The sequence below is a fragment of the Pundamilia nyererei genome, unplaced genomic scaffold (genome assembly GCF_000239375.1).
Source record: "Pundamilia nyererei isolate P.nyererei 1_Seehausen unplaced genomic scaffold, PunNye1.0 scaffold00204, whole genome shotgun sequence".
NCBI lineage: Eukaryota > Metazoa > Chordata > Actinopteri > Cichliformes > Cichlidae > Pundamilia > Pundamilia nyererei.
The window spans coordinates 753,830-771,630 of record NW_005187605.1 but is presented as its reverse complement, the minus strand read 5'-3'; the positions used below and the strand labels follow the sequence as shown (position 1 = coordinate 771,630).

The following is a 17,801-nucleotide window of genomic DNA, read 5'->3' as shown; positions in this document are numbered from 1 at the left end:
CAGCAGGGAAATGTATGGAAGCAACTGATTCATGTCCAAAATCATTTGCAGTTTGTTCAGAGAGAGGAGAAATTGCTACTATGATGTGCACAAATGACTGAGTGTTGTGGAGGTTGAACTAATAGTTATGAGAATTTCAATTCTGATCTGAGAAACGCACCAAAGCGACTGAGAAAAACTGTAAGTGTAGGCCTATGGTTGGAGTCTGACAGACAGAGTCATTATAATGGAAACAGGCTTCGGGCTCCAGCAGAGGACTGTAAGCTATGTGACAATATTTTTACATGGCATTCTGTAATGTTCTTGCATGAAGACAACTTACATTACTGTAAGGGATCAAATGAACTAGAAAAAGTGCATTTAGCTGAATTTATATAGGTCCTTCACTAAAAAGTTTTAGAGCACAGCTCATGAGTTTGTGGTGAAAGTTGTGTGAGCTGTCTATGGTCAAATATGGAGTTCCACAGGGTTCAATGCTAGGACCAATTTCTGTTTACATGATACATGCCTTCCTTAGGCAATATCATCAGAAGGCATAGCGTACATTTTCACTGCTATACAGATGGCACCCAACTCTGTCTAGCCAGATAACACACACCAATTAGTTAAACTGCAGGAATGTCTTAAAGACATAAATACCTCTAATTCTCTAATTCAGTGGTTCCCAAACTTTTTTTTGCCAGAATTCTTACTCTGGATGGCATTACCTTGGCCTCCAGTAACACTGTGAGGAACCTTTTTTGACCAGGATACGTCCTTCGGGGTACATATTAAACAACAACTGTTTTCTTCCATTTGCACAACATCTTTGAAACTAGAAACGTTCTTTCTCAGAGTGACACTGAAAAACTATCCATCTATCATCCTTATACTTCCTCCTCATACTTACTTTCCCCCCAAAAGCAACTTTTAACTACAGAAATGAATGCAGCAAACGAAAGGGACCAAAAGAGGAGAAGTTTTGTAGCATACTGTTGAATGCTACAAAACAAGGAGGATAAAGTCAGTAGCACTGGTGAGAAAAATGTTCCTGACACTTGCTGATGATGGTACTATTCTCTTCACCTGTCAGTGGTTTCATTGTTGTGGTTTACTCGCTAATATTCATGTTGGACAGAAGGACAATACTACTGAGTTTTGCCATATCTATACATTGCAAGCCAGAATCATAATGTCTACTCAAGTATATGCAGAAGCATTAAAAAGTAATTCATTTTGCTCTGGGAACTTCTGACAACTATGTCTTATGTATTTGGATGTTCTTCCTACAGACACAGTGGACTCCATCACTCCAGACAAGGTTAGAGGTCTAAGAGACATGTTGAACAGCAGTGCCATGGACATCATGTACTACACAAGTCCTCTGTACAGAGATGAGGTGAGTGAAAAAGCCCCACCATTTCAACATTCAGGGTAGCTGTAGCTCAGGTGGTAGAGCAGCCTACTAATCAGAAAGTTGGTTGTTCAATCCTCGTCTTCTCCAATATCCTTGGGCAAGACACTAACCCCAAGGAGTTCTCTAAATGTTAGATAGAAAGAACCTACAGAGAAAGAGCATCTGGGTAAGCACTTTTGGAGGTCGGTGGATCCTGGGAGTCTGGCAGTCATCTCTGCACCTGAATGTGATCACTGATCCTAATGCACATTCAGGTATCAATAAATCAAGTACACATTAGAAAGTCTTTGGCAGCGAATTATATATATATATATATATATGTGTATGTATGTATGTATATATATATCAAAGAAATTGCCCTTTGGTTTAAAGCAAATACAAATGCATGTTCTCAGAAGAGGTTTAGTTCATGCTTCTTCTCTTGTATCTTCTTCATGGCACCTGTTAGTGGGTGGGATATAATAGTGAGCAATTGAACATTTTCTCCTCACAGCTGAAAATGGGCATCTCCAAAACTGCTGCTCTTGTGAGGTGTTCCTAGTTTGCAGTGGTCAGTATCAATCAAAAGTGGTCAAAAGGAAGGAATGGGTGGTGATCCAGCGACTTGGTCATGAGGAGGCAAGTCCCACTGATGCACGTGGTGAGCAAAGATTGCCCATTGTGGGCTGATCCAACTGATGAGCTATTGAGGTTAAAGTGTAAGTCAAAGTTGTTACACTTACACTTAAAAAGAAATGACCAGTCTCTTATTTTGATGGTAGGTTCGTTTAATGAAAAAAAAACAGGATATCAACAAAAAATCCTACGCCAACCAAAAAAACATAAATTTGATCCCCAAGCAAAACATGACTTAGTACTTAATGGAGAAATCCTTCGTGACTGTCGTCCCGACTGCCTTCATATCATCAACAAGCTCCGCCTGTGTAGTTTTGGGCTGATCCACCACCTTTGTCATGATTCGCTTACAGAGTGTGTCACTTACATGTTCCAGTTAATTTTCCCTTTAGTACAGGGAGTTAGTGGATTTCCCAAATGCTTAATTGATATCAGATTTAATAGTTTAATAATTTAGTTAATAGTTTTCAGTTTCCCTTTGCACTTTGTTTCACATGCATTTTTGCAATCGGCCAAATTAAACACCTTACTTTTAGTTTACCTCAGTAAGTCTCTGCATGTCTGCATTTGGATCCTCACTTTTCTCACACTCAACACATGACAACGATAAAACTTTTATTTTATTTTAACCTTTTATTTCAATGTGCTAATAAATGAAAAACAATAACAATAAATAAGTATTCTTACTACAAACCGTGTTCCTAAGGGCTAGCCTTTGTCCCCTCACTGATATGGTGCTGCAGGGAGCTGGTGCAGTGGTTTGTGATGTGAAGCCTGGCCTTTCTGTAGCAAGTTGTGTGGCTTTCCTCCAGGTACTCCTGCTTCATGACATGCATGTTGGATTAATTGGTGATTCTAAATTGTGATCAGTGTGTTGAATAAACTGCTTCCCTGCTGGCACTCAGCATTACTCCTATTAGGCTAAACCAAACTTTGTCACACTTAAAATCTGGTTAAGATTTTGTAATCCAGACTGGCTATGCAGCACTGGTCTACCGGCCGATCAAAATGATCCTAAAACATCAAATATAATCATATCTATTTGAATCTGATTGACATAATTAAACTTATATTTCATGGTGTTGTGCACACATGCTGTTGTTTTGTTTGTGTAGATTACCAGGGGATTGACTCTGGAACTGAATCGTCTGTACTCACTCTTCTGCTCACGGAACCCAGACTTTGAGAAAAATGGGAAGGTGTCCATAGTGTCTCACTCACTGGGCTGCGTCATCACCTTTGACATAATGACAGGCTGGGATCCAGTTCGCTTTCATCATCCAGAAGCCGTAGACCCAGAGGATCCACAGATCCACTGGCCTACTGATGAAAAGCACCACCTTCAGGAGCAACTGAGACTAACGCGCCTCAGGTACTTCTCTGGCTTTTGTCTGAAACAGGTAAGGAGTCAGTCCCCATCTGTTTCAGCAAAAAGTGTACCTAATGGCACAAAGGAGTTTGAGGAGAGACCCTCTTTATTCTTCCACATTTTTTCATTATATAGGAAGGGAGAGAGAAATATTTAATCACTTGTGTAATATAATTGTATAATACTTCCGTATTAATACAATATAAAGGTTAACTCTTTGTTTAAGTGGCCTTCATCAGCAGAATGGCTTGGAGCCGCTCAAAATGTAGGGAAAAAATATCTTTATAACGATCAATGCTCAATAGAATATAGCTTGAGAGTTTGATAATCTCTGTCAGAGATATCACTATGGTTTTGTCATTGACTTGGAGAAACAGTTTTATTTTATTCAGTTTCAGATTTTTCACACATTTTTCGGGTCGCAATTTTCATTATGTATTAGAATGTTTTCGGCTGAAAGTCATGTCAACTGCTTTACACTGGCATAATAAATGGTATCCGTCATCCTGTCCAGGTTGAGGGACTTAGAGGATCAGTTCCAGGGTCTGCAGACTTCGTCTTGTGTTCCAGTGCCCGCCCTGAAATTCAAGGTAAAGATGGTGTAGCAGTTTCTCCTCAAACAGAGCAGATTTGCACACACAGATCTTTATTATAAAACTTTCTGGGAATATACTCTCATGGATAGTGTTCATTCCCACTGCTTTAGTTTGTCCACCACTGCGTTCCTTCAGCCCCACAGTGCAGTCAAAAAGTATTTGCCCCCTTCCTTATTGCTTATTGTGCTCAACATGTACTATATAGGGAAAAAACAAATTTGCACACCCTATGTGTCTTTCTGCAACTGATGCAGGAACCCTCGGTCATCCTGCCCTACCTTTCCCTGCTACTGCAAAGCCACAAACCATAACCCACAGCCACGCACCCCCACTGCCCAACTTAGGGCGGGGAGTTATTTGCTCTAACCCCTTCCCCAGTGAAAGAGAAGTTAACCACAGTCATCATCGAGTGATCTGGACATTGGCATCCTTTATGTAGTGGAGCAACTGCAGTGTGGCATGGTCCAAACTTGGTATGCTATACTAAATTACTAAGTTTCTCTCTGATGTAAAGCACTGAGAGTTAACCCCATACACCAACTGGAAAAAAATAAGCCCCCAACCCTCTGTTCAACACATCAATGTGCGAAATAAAAGGGACAGAGAAGTTGTTGATCAGGGTGTTCCACTAGTGAGCTATTTTCACCCTATAAAAAGCCATTTGGCACCAATCGGTCCACCAGACCCAAGATGGACCACCATTCTCGGTGTGTTTAGTTATGGGCTATTCACATCCGTGAAATGTGGGATGAACTTCTGATAGTAACAAGCCAATCCCATCTTGTCCACATGAGAGGATATTCGCCCACTTCCCAAGGGCAGTGCACCTGCCTCTGTCCAATCCTGCACTTCTTCAGGCTGGGAATAAGTCCAGCTTGCTTCAAGGGCTCCAGCACTGTGCTTACCCACTGTACATGCTATGCTCAGGTTTTTCTGTGGCTGATCATTTAATCTTCGTAGAAAGTAGCATTTGTAGTATTGGGATGCAACAGGCCTGGGCACCAAACCAAGGCATTTTTTCCTTGTACTCTGGAGATAAGAAAATCTGCCAGTAAGGCCTTGGTTAAATCCAGTGTCATGAAAAATTGAGCGGTGCCCAATTGTTCAAGGAGCTCATCAATCCAGGGCATGAGGTAGGCAGCAAACTGTAAACCAGCATTCACCTTGGGATAGTCAACACAGAACCTTATAGACCCATCCCTCTTCATGACAATAACAATAGGACTACACCAGGCACCATTACTCCTACTACCTTCATTTCCAGATTTAGTTTAAATTCTTTCAGAACTACTTTTTGTGTTCTGGCAATCTATAAAGTCTTGACCAAACCGTCACCATTGGGAAGTCTTAACATGATGTTGTATGAAATTATTGTAACCTGGAAGATGCAACTTGGCAACACATGCCTTCTGGGCTGATTAAAAAAGGTAGTTAGAAAGGACTCATCTCAGCTCTGTCATTCATCTGGCATTTCTTGCAGAAATATTATAGTGCTCTGCTTTGTAATATCGAATTGCACAGTCCACCTGAACTTATCACAAATGGCTTGATGAAACGACCCAGTGAAATCCATGCCAGTTTGTTCAAACATGACCTCCATAAGTGGTAAAGAGCACAAAGGTGCTTTTGGAATGTGAGCTGGATTTATGTGGTTAAGTGTGCACATGCACCCAAATATGTGGCCAATGGGATCGGACTACTGGCATTTTACCGTTGTACCTATTTTACATTGATGCTACTGCATATCAGTAAATATCCCCATTTACACACTTAAAATGTGTGAACCAGATCCCTTTGAGTCAGGGACTGAATGTAGTCTGAATCTATCATGTCACAATGTATATCCCCTTTGCATTTTGATCAGAACACTGTTTGGTGCCCCCCTGACTGGGAAAAGGTGTTGGAAGTGACCTGTACCACCACCACCTATGAGGGCACTTATTTTTAGAAGTGACAGGGTCACTCCATGCTTGCAGCACTCCTGCCCAAGGCAAGCTGGGTGCAGTTCCAGCAAGCAACTGGACTCATGGCAGTAAAGCAGGGACAGTGACTTTAGGTCCAGTCCATGGTATTAGATGGGTAGCCTGGTTTGCTTCAGTGTGTTCCCCTATATGCACAGCAAGGTGGTTCTTAGCCAAAGTGACGACCTGCTAAGAACCACCTGCCTTCGAGCTCACTGGCCTGTGACATCTCATTTACTCATCTCAATCCCTCACAAACTGTTCCGTGATGACCAGTTCCTGTAGCTGTTGTTGTCCAGCTGCCTTCCCTGTTTGCAGCTACCACATAGCCGCATCTTTCAGCTGCTGGACGTAGGCAGAAGGGTGGTCGGCAGGCCCCAGCTCGGTGCTCATGAAGTGATGATTTTCAGACATGTCCAAAAAGGACTATGGATCATCTGTGACAGTCATTTTGTGTTGCAAATTTACACTCAGATGTCTTTAGTTGGTAGAAAAATACTCTTATGTATGGCAAACTGGCTGTCACACTGAATTGTGTCACATTTGTATACAAGACAAAGATAAATCAAGTAAATGCAAAATGCAGTTTTATATGATGATTTCATTTATTAAGGGAAAAACCAATCCAAAGCTACCTGGCACTGTGTGAAAAAGTAATCCCCCTCAATAAATCACAAATTAACTGTGAATAACAACATTTTATGGAAAGACAACTTCAATGTAACTTATGGAAGCGCATTTCCGCCACAAAAAAAGTATCCATAACTCAAAATTTTGAGTTGTTAACTCAAAATTTTGACTTGTTTTCTTAAAGTTTCAACTGATTAACTTGAAATTTCGACTTATTAACTCGAAATTTTGAGAAAAGTAACTCGAAATTTTGAGAAAGATAACTCGAAATTTTGGATTACAGGCTTCCATAGTCACTAGTGACACCCAGACCCGATTATTGTCTGACCCACTGAATCACAAAGTCACTTAAATAGAACCTGTCTGACAAAGTGAAGTAGGTAGAAAGAGCCCAAAAAAGGACACATCATTTCAACATCTAAGCAGAAAAGAAACAAAAACATCTATCAGTCTGGAAAGTACTACAAATGAATTTATGGTTAAAATTTTATTTGTGAAGAAGTTTATGACGTCGTTACTACTTAACATTAAAGGGATGGTTGGCTCAACAGAGCTCTGACTTTTTGTCGGCCTGGCTACAGTGCTGAAGAGAAACCTGGGGTTGTTCTTATTTTCTTCAATCAGTGATGAATAGTAAGATGTTCTAGCTTTACAGAGGGCTTTCTTATAAAGCAGCAAACTTTCTCCAGGCTAAACGATTGTCTTCTAAATTTGTGACAGCTTAAGAGTTATCTGCTTTAAGCTACGCGTTTGAGAATTATTCAAGGGAGTCAAGTCCTTCTGATTTGAGGCTCTATTTTTCGCAGGAGCTACAGTAACCAGTGTCATACGTAGTGAGGATGTAAAATTATTAACAAGATAATCTGTGGATGTAGCGTTCAGGTACTCTTTGTGATTCTAAGTAATTTTTTTCCTGATTTTTAGGGTTTTTTTTGTTTGGGAGCTGACACAGTCTCTAAGGGGATGGGGTTTTGGGGGGATAACAAGAGGAGAGAAGCCACAAAGAGTTGTGTAGGACTGCAACTTTGCTTCCTGGTGCCGAATGAAATCATCATTTAAAAAATTAATATTTACTGAAATGAACTTTGTCTAATACTAACATTGTTTGATGATCTGAAACATTAAAGTGTGACAAAATGTGAACCGCATATCAAAAATGATGGGTTGCTATTATGCCATTCTATTCATCTTTTGTCATAGATCTGATTGCAGCTATAGTCTCCCTGTATTTCAGCCTAAAAACATTGTTGTATAAATCGGCCTTAATATTTAAAGTACAAACATTCCTAGCATGTCAAATGCTCACAGAATCACAATCTGAGGGAGCTTCCCTTGTAGTGTAAATGCCTGTGAGGAGCAATGACTATATCTCTAATATCTCTAATGATACCCTGTTCTCTGTATTGCAGGTAGAGAATTTCTTCTGCATGGGGTCTCCTCTGGCTGTATTCTTAGCATTGCGAGGAATCCGTCCTGGAAACAATGGCATGCAGGACCACATCCTTCCAAAATCTATCTGCAATCGCCTCTTTAACATATTCCACCCTACAGACCCTGTGGTGAGTCACTCGTTTCAGTTCAGTTTTATTTATACAGCGACAATAACAACAGTCGCCTAAAAGCACTTTATATTGTAAGTAAAGACCCAACAACAATACAGAGAAACCTCAACAATCAGATGACCCCCTATGATCAAACACTTCGGTGACAGTGGGCAGAAAAAAAGGCTCAGGGAGGGGCGGCCATCTGCTGCGACCAGTTGGGGTGAGTGTAAGAAGACAAGTTGAAGACAGGAAGAATTCCACAGATTAGAAATTAAAAGTCACACCCATTTCTTTTCTCACCAAGGTGCCCTGGTTCCTCAACAGCTAATGTGGACCATGTCAGGCAAATGATATATATGTATATATATTAGGGGTGCAACAATATACAAAATTCACGGTTCGGTTCTGTCTCGCTAGCTTGTGCTGCGCTCAGTGGATCTGCACTCAACAGTGCAGCCTAGGCGGAGTAGTTGAACGCAGATCCACTGAGCGCTCAACACAGACAGCATCGTCAGAAGAAAAGTTGATAAAATAAATTAAACATTTTGTATTGTTCAATACATATGCGTACAGAACCGAAAGCACTGTATTGAACGGTTCAATATCGATACGAGTATCGTTGCACCCCTAATATATATATATATATTCTGTCTTTAATGTTAAGCAGTTAAACATATAAGTCAGCACTTGCTGTTTATAAATAACGTTGGGTGTGTTTGGCCAGAGATTAATAATAAATAATAATTAAATGCAGACTGGTGAGTGAAAAAGAAACTATTGCAGCACAACTAAAGGAAGATTCAGGGTTATCTGATCCAACTCTAACTATATCAGCTTTTTCCATAAAGGCTTGCCATCTGTGGAACACACTTCCAACCGAAATCGAATTGATTACAGACATCAGATCCTTTACATTGAAAGTTAAAGTTTTGTTAAAGGGAAATCAGAGATGTAGTAATTTTAACTAATGATTTTTAATTTATTTTAATTGTAATTAATTATTAATTAATTATCTATTAATTGTAATTGTATTTATGATGTATTTTGGTTTTGTGAAAATGTATGTTTTATTGTAAAATGTATCTATGTTGATTGTAATCCCAACAAGGGACAATTGTTGAAAATTATTGTAACGCACATAAGTTTCATGTTATGTGCGTTACATCAGTTTCATGTTTTTTACTTGGACTATGTTAAACTGCACGGAGCCCCGCAGGGGACATGGGAGAAAAAAAAATTAAGACGGACTTTTGCGAGATCTCGCAAAACTAACTCAGGATCTCACAAAACTTTTGCGAGATCTCGCAAAAGTTTTTGCCGCATTCTTCGGAGGCCGCCAGCTCGAAGCCGACCGTGAGGTCGAGGCACGATGTGCCGGGAAAGCGGTGTTCCTCCCGCCTGTAGTAGGTCTGAACCTCCCGTTAGCTTCGAGATGGAGCACTTTTGCAAATACGCGATGTCTTGTAAACCGAGCAGATATCTGACGTTTACACAACTACATTCACGCCTCAAAATATCTTAAAAGTTCATTTTGTGACCCAGAAAGAGTAATATTACAACTAAGTAATTGTTGGAATTCAACTTTTGCGAGATCTTGCAAAACCGCAAAGGTTTTGCAAGATCTCGAGTTTGTTTTACGAGATCTTGCAAAACTTTTGTGAGATCCCGAGTTGGACCTCGCAAAAGTCCATCTTAATTTTTTTTTCTCCCATGTCCCCTGCGGGGCTCCGTAAAACTGCACTGTCCCTTTTAAATAAATAAATTCAAATTCAAATATGCTTTAGCAAAAAGCAACGTTTGAAGCCAAATATTAAAAGTAGAGAGGATGTCTGTATCATGGGTCCAAAGTGGGAGCTGTTGTGGCTGAAGCGCCACAGTTATGTATCTTATTAACCTGCTGAGATAATAAGTACCTATTTTAATGATCAAGCTATTCATATCTTGCTCAATGAATACTGACAAAGATAATGTTACAAATGTTACGGTAGTATTACACTAATATAAATTTAAAAAATTTAAAGACAAGCTTACAGTCATGATTAAATTGTGTCTTTAAAATACCTAATGAGTTTAAACATTTGTTTGTTTTAGGCGTACAGACTGGAGCCTCTAATCTTAAAGCACTACAGTAACATTGCACCTGTTCAGATCCACTGGTAAGAAATGTCAAGTGTCTTGTATATAAAAGATGTTTTCCAGCTGTAAAGGCTAGAATAAAATAAACTTTTTGGTTTTGTGTGTAGTAATAACTATCATGTCATTTAAGTAAGGGCGAAATGTTTCATTGAGCAGAGGTTGATGTGATGTGCAGGTACAACACTACCAACCCGGCACTGTATGATCTGATCCGGCCCACGCTGCTCAATCCCCTGAAGGAGACTGTGTCTGTCTCAGATTCAGAGAGCATCCCTAGCCCTTGCACGTCTCCCCCCCAGCCCCGGCGGCACTATGGAGAGTCAATCACCAACCTGGGCAAGGCCAGCATCATGGGTGAGGATTTCGGCAATAGAGTCATAGATGATAGGAGAACATTATATATATGTGATTTTTTTAACTTCTTATGTTTAAAAATCAGTTTAGTGAAATAATAATATCTGAAATGGATATGAACGCCAAGTAAAATCAGCTGATGTAAGCTGAGAGAAACAGAAGATGTTTGAGCTGCTGATATTGTAGCAGCCCCAGCACTGGGCAGTAAACATTTTCTAAACAAATCAATAGAAGCAATTAGCTCTGGAGAGTAACTTTAACTGGATAAAAGACATTTGATATTACACAGCAGATATAGAGGCACTGCTTCTAACACTATTAGAACTTCACTCCACTAAGCTCCCAAAAATTTAAGATGAGACAAGCCAAGCGTTTTTAGGTCATGAAATTTGTAGAGCACTAGAACGATAAAAACAAACATTTCAAGGTGACATTTTGCTGCCACAGTTGTGGTCCACAGACAAGGGTCATGAACCTGTTGCCCTTTTGCCCCCTTCGAGTGACTCCCTGAGGCTCCCTTGAGAATTAATACGGTTGGTGCATCAATCCAGCTTTTTCCATTACTGCCCAATACCTTGGTTGTGGGTATCCGGAAAACCCCAAAAGGGAGCAGTTGAAAGAAGAAAAGGGCAGAAGACACACGACTTTTTTGAACACAGTAAATATTGTTAATGAAGAACTTTAGATTAGGAATACAAAATAAGATGATCTAATGCATAAATCTAATTACCCCTAAGGTGCTGCAAGTCTCGGAAAGGGAATTGGAGGAATCCTATTTTCCCGCTTTTCCCGTTCCAGCGGCCAGGTGGGTGGAGTGGAGGAGGAGCCATCAGATTCTGAGAGTGGGACCTCTGATGTAAAAAATGTGGGAACAGGAGAGGAAGAAGTAGCAATGGCAGAGAAAGAAGACAAAGACAAACAAATAATGGAGGAAAGAAGGGAGGTGGAGCCTGCCATGTCCCAGTCCACCTCAGCTGTCTTGGACATCACCTCATGTAAGTGCTGTAAAGTAAAGCATCTATGATTTGCTGTGGTTATTGAGATCTTAAACCAACGTAGCTGCTCTTCAGGGGCTAGAGCAGATCATCCACTAATCAGAAGGCTGGTAGTTGAATCCCAGGCTGAGTCTGAATGCTAAAGCATCCTTGGGCAAGAACTCTGAGTTGCTCCTGATGCATTCATCAGAATGTGTGTGTCACACAGAATCTGTGTGAATGATAATTAGAAAGTACTTAGCTATAATCTCTACAAGTAGAGAGTAGTAAATGGGTGAATGAGACATGTATAAAGTGCTTGAGTAAAAGAGTACTATATAAGAACCAGCCCATTTACCATTTCTTTTATCTCCCTGTAATCATTTTTCAGAAACTTTTTTGTGAGTCAAAATCATGTTTGTTCTGTTAAGTCAGTTCAGTTCAGTTCTATGTATATAGTGCCATTTCATAACAACAGTTGCTTCAAGGTGTTTTATATTGTAAAGATCCTCCAGTATCAGAAAGAAACCTCAACAATCACATGACCCGCCTACGAGCAAGCAACAGTGGGCAGAAAAACCTCATAACCGGAGGAAACCTCCAGTGATGTGAGCTGTGAAAGATTATACTTATGGATATATATATATGGATCCTTCACCGCAGACATTAACTCTGTGGATAAAACATAAAGTTCACCAGGGAAGACACAAATGATAACAGGTTGCCATTCCTGGACTGTGCCGTGCACATTGAAGAGAATGGAAACCTCAACACTGAAGTTTACTGGAAACCCACACACATGGACCAATACCTCCTCTTTGACTCCCACCACCCTCTGGAACACAAACTTGGAGTAATCGGGACCGAGGGAACACACACGTGTAAAGGAAGCTCTTAAAACATGTGGTTATCCTAATTGGACTTTCATCAAGTCAGCAAAGACGCACAGAAAAGAAGATCAGACACCAACTAGGGAGGATCAGAAAGACAAAGTCAACAACATTGTCATCCCCTATGTAGCCGGTTTATCAGAAAAACGCAGAGTCTTCTCCAAGCACGACATCCCAGTGTACTCCCAGCCACACACTCAGATACAAACTGGTTCATTCCAAAGACAAAACTCTTAAACATAAACTTAACAACGTGGTATATGCTATACAGTGCAGTGAGGAATGCTAGGACCTCTACATTGGAGAGACTGGATAAACACATGGCACAACATAGAAGAGCCATCACCAGGGTACAAGACTCGGCTATCCATCTGCATCTAAAGGACACAGGTCACTCTTTCGAGGATGCCAGTGTTCACATTTAGGACAGATAAGACAGATGATTTGAAAGAGGAGTGAAAGAAGCCATCTATGTCCACTTTGGATGACCATTATTGAACAGAGGGCGGGGCTTAGGACACCAACTGTCAACCCTCTGTAATCCAGTTTTGAGATCCTTCCCAGACACTTTAAAGCCCACTCACATCCTGGGTCATTTGACTTCAGTAAATCACATGATAGGGTGAGGCAAGGTCTTACAATTTGTTCACCCACACCCGTTTTCACACCTTGGCTCATGTGATTAGGTAGAGGAACAATAAGGGGTCCATGACCCTCTTGTGGACACTCCACAAGGCTTAAATCTGGGAATCTCCACCAATTGCTCTTAGAACTGAAGAAGCTTCTTGGATGAGATGTAAAACGTCTTCAAGAAAACTTTTAAAAATCCTGACGCTTTTCCAAGCTCCTTAGACTAGACCTTGGTTAGTTTTTCCCCAGTTTAGATTTTTAGTTTAGTTTATCTCCATGTTCTTTTGCCTTTGTTTCGCATGTGTTTTGGCCGTCAATAAACAGCTTGTTTTTTGTTAAACCTGATTCCTGCCTTGAGCGTCTGTATTTGGGTCCTCTTAAATAAATACAGGGTCTGCCACTGCACTGCAATGAAGTGTTTTGAGCAGATAGTGTCTCAGCACATCAAAGACTGCCTACCTCCCTCTCTTGACCCCCACCAGTTTGCTTACAGAGCAAATCGGCCTACAGAGTATTCCATTACCATCACTAGGAAGAGCTGCGAGAGGAAGCTCTTTGTGGACTCAGCATTCAACGCCATAATCCTAGACATCCTTTCCCACCAAACTGGACCACCTCCACATCCCCCCTGCCTCCTGCTCCTGCATCAAAGATTTCCTAACCAACCGACCTCAATCAGTCCGACTTGACCCCCACCTCTCCACTCTACTCTCACTCAGCATCGGGTCCCCAGAGGGTTGCATTCTCAGCCCCCTACTGTATGTCCTCTACACCTATGACTATACACCAACCCACACAACCAATGTCGTCATCAAGTATGTCAATAGCACTGTGATTGAGCTCATCTTTGATGAACATGAGACAGCATGCAGGGTGGAGGTAAAGAGTTTGTCCCACTGGCACTCAGAAAATAACCTGAACCTCAAAAGAACTCATCATGGACTTCAGGAGGCACAGACAGGTCCAATTCCCTCCCACCCATCCATCCTTCCTTCCTATTATCCGGGGCCAGGTTGCAGGGGTGGCAGCCCAAGCAGAGAAGCCCAGACCTCCCTCTCCCCAGCCACCTCCTCCTCGACCAGGTGTCCGGGGAGACACCAAAGCGTTCCAAGGCCAGCTGAGAGATATAATCTCTCCAGCATGTCGTGGGTCTCTCCTGGGGCCTTCACCCGGTGGACATGCCTGGACTACCTCACCCAGGAGGCTCCCATCCTTTTCAGATGCCCGAACCACCTCAACTAGCTCCTTTCGATGTGAAGGAGCAGCGACTCTACACTGAGCTCCTCTTGGATGACCGAACTTCTCACCGTATCTCTAAGAAATGGGCTTCCACCCTTCGGAGGAAGCCCATTTCCGCCACTTGTATCCACGGTCTCGTTCTTTCAGTCATGACCCACAGCTCGTGACCATAGGCGACCAGTACAGTGTCCGCATCACTGCAGCCGCAGCACAAATCAGTCTGTCAATCTCTTGCTCCTCCTCCCGTCACTTGTGAACAACATCCCAAGATACTTAAACTCTTCCACTTGGGGCAAGAACTCATCGTTGACCCGAAGTGGGCACTCCACCCTTTTCTGGCTGAGGACCATGGCCTCAGATTTGGAGGTGTTGATTCTCATTCCCACCGCTTCACACTCCAAACCATTCCAAAGCGAGCTGGAGGCCATCACCTGATGAAGCCAACAGAACCACATCATCCGCGAAAAGCAGATACCCCAAAGCAGACACACCCAGGTCCTACGCTCCTCGCCGCCGCCTGGCTCACAAAGCACCCGACCCCTACGGTGCCTTGTGCGGGTGGTAGGCCTGCAGGAGGATGGGTCCATGTCCCTTTTTCTGGCTGTGCCCAGCCAGGCCCCATGGACTAAGGCCCAGCCACCAGAAGGTTGCCCTCGGGCAACCTCCCCAGACAATGTGCCATGGGAAACCCTACCAGAGGGGGGAAAAAAACAGACAACATAGCCCCGGGGATCCCTGGGACACACAAATCCCTCCAACATGATAAGGTAGCGATTCGCGGAGGGGAGGTCCAATTCCCTTGCATCATAAATGAAATATAGGTGTAATCTGTCTCCACCTTCAGGTTTCTGGGCACTCACATCTCCGCCAATCTCACCTGGACCCACAACACCATCGCCACTAAGGAGTGGTAGAAGGCCAAGCAGCAGCTGCACTGCCTCTGTGTCCCGAGGAAGAGTAACCTGGACCAGAAGCTGCTGCTGGCCTTCTACCACTCCTTAGTGGAGATTGTGCTCTGCATGGGTGTCTGGTATGCAGGGGCCACAACTGAGGAAAAAAAAAAGGCTGCACAGAGGTTAATTATCACTGCCCAAAAAATCATTGGCTGCCCTCTGCCACCCCTGGAGGCCATCACCAGCTCCTCCTGTCTCAAGAAAACTAGGGCCATCATAGGTGACCCCGCCCACTACCTGTTCGACCTGCCACCCTCTGGTTGGCACCTAAAGTCAGTCAGGTCCCACACCTCAAGACTCACAAACAGATCCTTCTCCTTGGCTCCCCCACACCCCACCCACCTCACTAATCTGAGCCATAGTCTGAGTAACCCCCATCAGTCAGGCCACACACACACACACACCGACTGTCTTCAGAAGTATTTTTTCTTTGCAGTACTTCCAAGCACTCTATTGCTTTTTATATATTCCTCTTGATTGTATATATTTCTCCTCTTTGTTATGTATTCCCGCTGTCTGCTATTTATATTTTATAGAATAGAATAGAATAGAATTCAACTTTATTGTCATTGTACATGTCACAGGTACAGGGCAACGATTATTCCTGCACAGCTGGTTTTGTGCACCCACAATTTTGTTGTACATGTACAATGACAATAAAGGGCTATTCTATTAAATTTTTTGATGAGAAAGAATGGTTGGTGGTTACAAATGTATTACATTCAGTATTTATAAATATGTTTTATGATCTACTGTAGTTTACTAATGCATACCTACAAAATATTCAATGTCTGGTTAATAGTAAGAGTTTAGGCCAAAAGTAGAAATTTTATTGCTCCAGTAAACTGAAATGGAAACCACATGTTGCATAGTGAAAAAAAGTCAAATGAACTTCTTCAGTATGAGTATTCAGCACCAGCCTGGCTCACATGATCTTAGATCCTAATATGGCATTTCTTCTGTTGCAGTGGAATTGGAGAGACGCATTGACTTCGAGCTGCGGGAGGGATTAGTAGAAAGCCGCTATTGGTCAGCTGTGACTTCACATACAGCCTATTGGTGCTCATATGATGTGGCTCTGTTTCTCCTCACCTTTATGTACAGACAACATGAGCTTCCTGAACCTGCTGAAGACAACTCAGACGCCACATAAGTGCAAAGTGAGAGTGGGACCTGTACGCCTGAGTCAATTTACTTTCTTTTTCCAACTTTTGAAATCCAAATTCAATTTCAAAAATGTTGGGATGCTGTATAAAATGTAAATGAAAAAAGAATTTTCAAATTTCAAATTCCGTTTTATTCACAATGCAACAAAGAAAACATATCAGATGTTAACTGAGAAAATTTACCATAAAAAAACCAAGGCCTTTTTAATTTTATTGTAACCAAGTCTCAAAAAGTTTGCACAGTTTCACGTTTACCACTGTGCACCACTACCTTTTCTGTTGTAGCTGGACTTCTGCGAGCGGAATGCTGCCTCATTCTTGTCTGTCTATGTTGTGTTGCTCTAAAACCTCTATATACATTTCAGCATTGATGGTGCCTTCCCAGATACATAGGTTGCCAATTACATAGGCACAAATGAAACCCTGTACCATCAGAAATGCAGGCTTTTAACTGGGTGCTGATAACAAGCTGGGTGACGCCTCTTATCGTTAGTCCTGAGGATAAGGTATTCATGTTTTCCAAAAACAATTTCAAATTTCTGTTGTGTGTTCAGAGAACGTTTTTCTATTTTGTCCATTCTGAGACAAAGAATGGACTGAGACTGTCTTCTCTGAGCTTTGACCCAGAGAAAAGTGATCATGTTCACATATGGCTTCTTTTTTGCATAATAGAGCTTTAATCTGCATATGTAGATGGCACAACAAACTGTGTTCAGACAGTGATTTCTGGAAGTGTTCCTGAACCATGCAGGGATTTCCATGACAGAATTATGCTTGGGAATCTAAAGACTACCAATCTCATAAATCCTTGAGGAGACTGCTGTTGTAATTTGGTACTATATAAATTAAAATAACATCACTCTAAAACCCTAACAACTAACCCTCTGAATGCAGCTTGTTGTTGGTTCACTGCTGTATAGTTCTACCTCCTTTGCACCGAATATATATGTGTAGCATGGCTTCTTTAATGGTTCCTCCTCCTTTTGTAATAGCGATACTAAATTTAGCCTGTTTGTAGTTTTGGAGACCCAGCACTGCACCCTTGAAAAACCTGTACCTAGCCAGGCCCCTGTAGTTGGTGTAGGAGAAGGTAGTTTTACAAATGTGTGCCTTAAAGCAGATATCCCATAAACCGGAGAGGAAATGGTGTTTCGACACTGTGTCAAGCTTGTGAAGTGCAGATGTTTTGAAACACTGCTCCGAAGCATGGTTCAAAACACCTGGGTCGCATGACCACAACTAAACAAGGTTTTGGTGCACTTCACCCCAATTTCAACCGGTGCCAAACCTGCTCCTTCTAGGCATTACAAAGCACCAGGATTCCAATGTTTCAAGAATCTGAGTCATT

General features: G+C 41.9%; 1 protein-coding gene across 1 annotated transcript in view; it reads left to right on the top strand.

The window, feature by feature from the left end:
• ddhd1b (DDHD domain containing 1b) overlaps positions 1-16,488 on the top strand; it is a 28,516-nt gene extending 12,028 nt beyond the window's left edge. Inside the window, exons 6-13 of the mRNA XM_005747784.1 lie at positions 1,272-1,378; positions 3,127-3,383; positions 3,895-3,970; positions 7,977-8,126; positions 10,203-10,267; positions 10,423-10,601; positions 11,339-11,596; positions 16,256-16,488. Coding sequence (XP_005747841.1) covers positions 1,272-1,378; positions 3,127-3,383; positions 3,895-3,970; positions 7,977-8,126; positions 10,203-10,267; positions 10,423-10,601; positions 11,339-11,596; positions 16,256-16,440 — 1,277 coding nt within the window. The 3' untranslated portion in view covers positions 16,441-16,488. The remainder of the gene's footprint in view (positions 1-1,271; positions 1,379-3,126; positions 3,384-3,894; positions 3,971-7,976; positions 8,127-10,202; positions 10,268-10,422; positions 10,602-11,338; positions 11,597-16,255) is intronic.
• Positions 16,489-17,801: the final 1,313 nt, after the last annotated feature.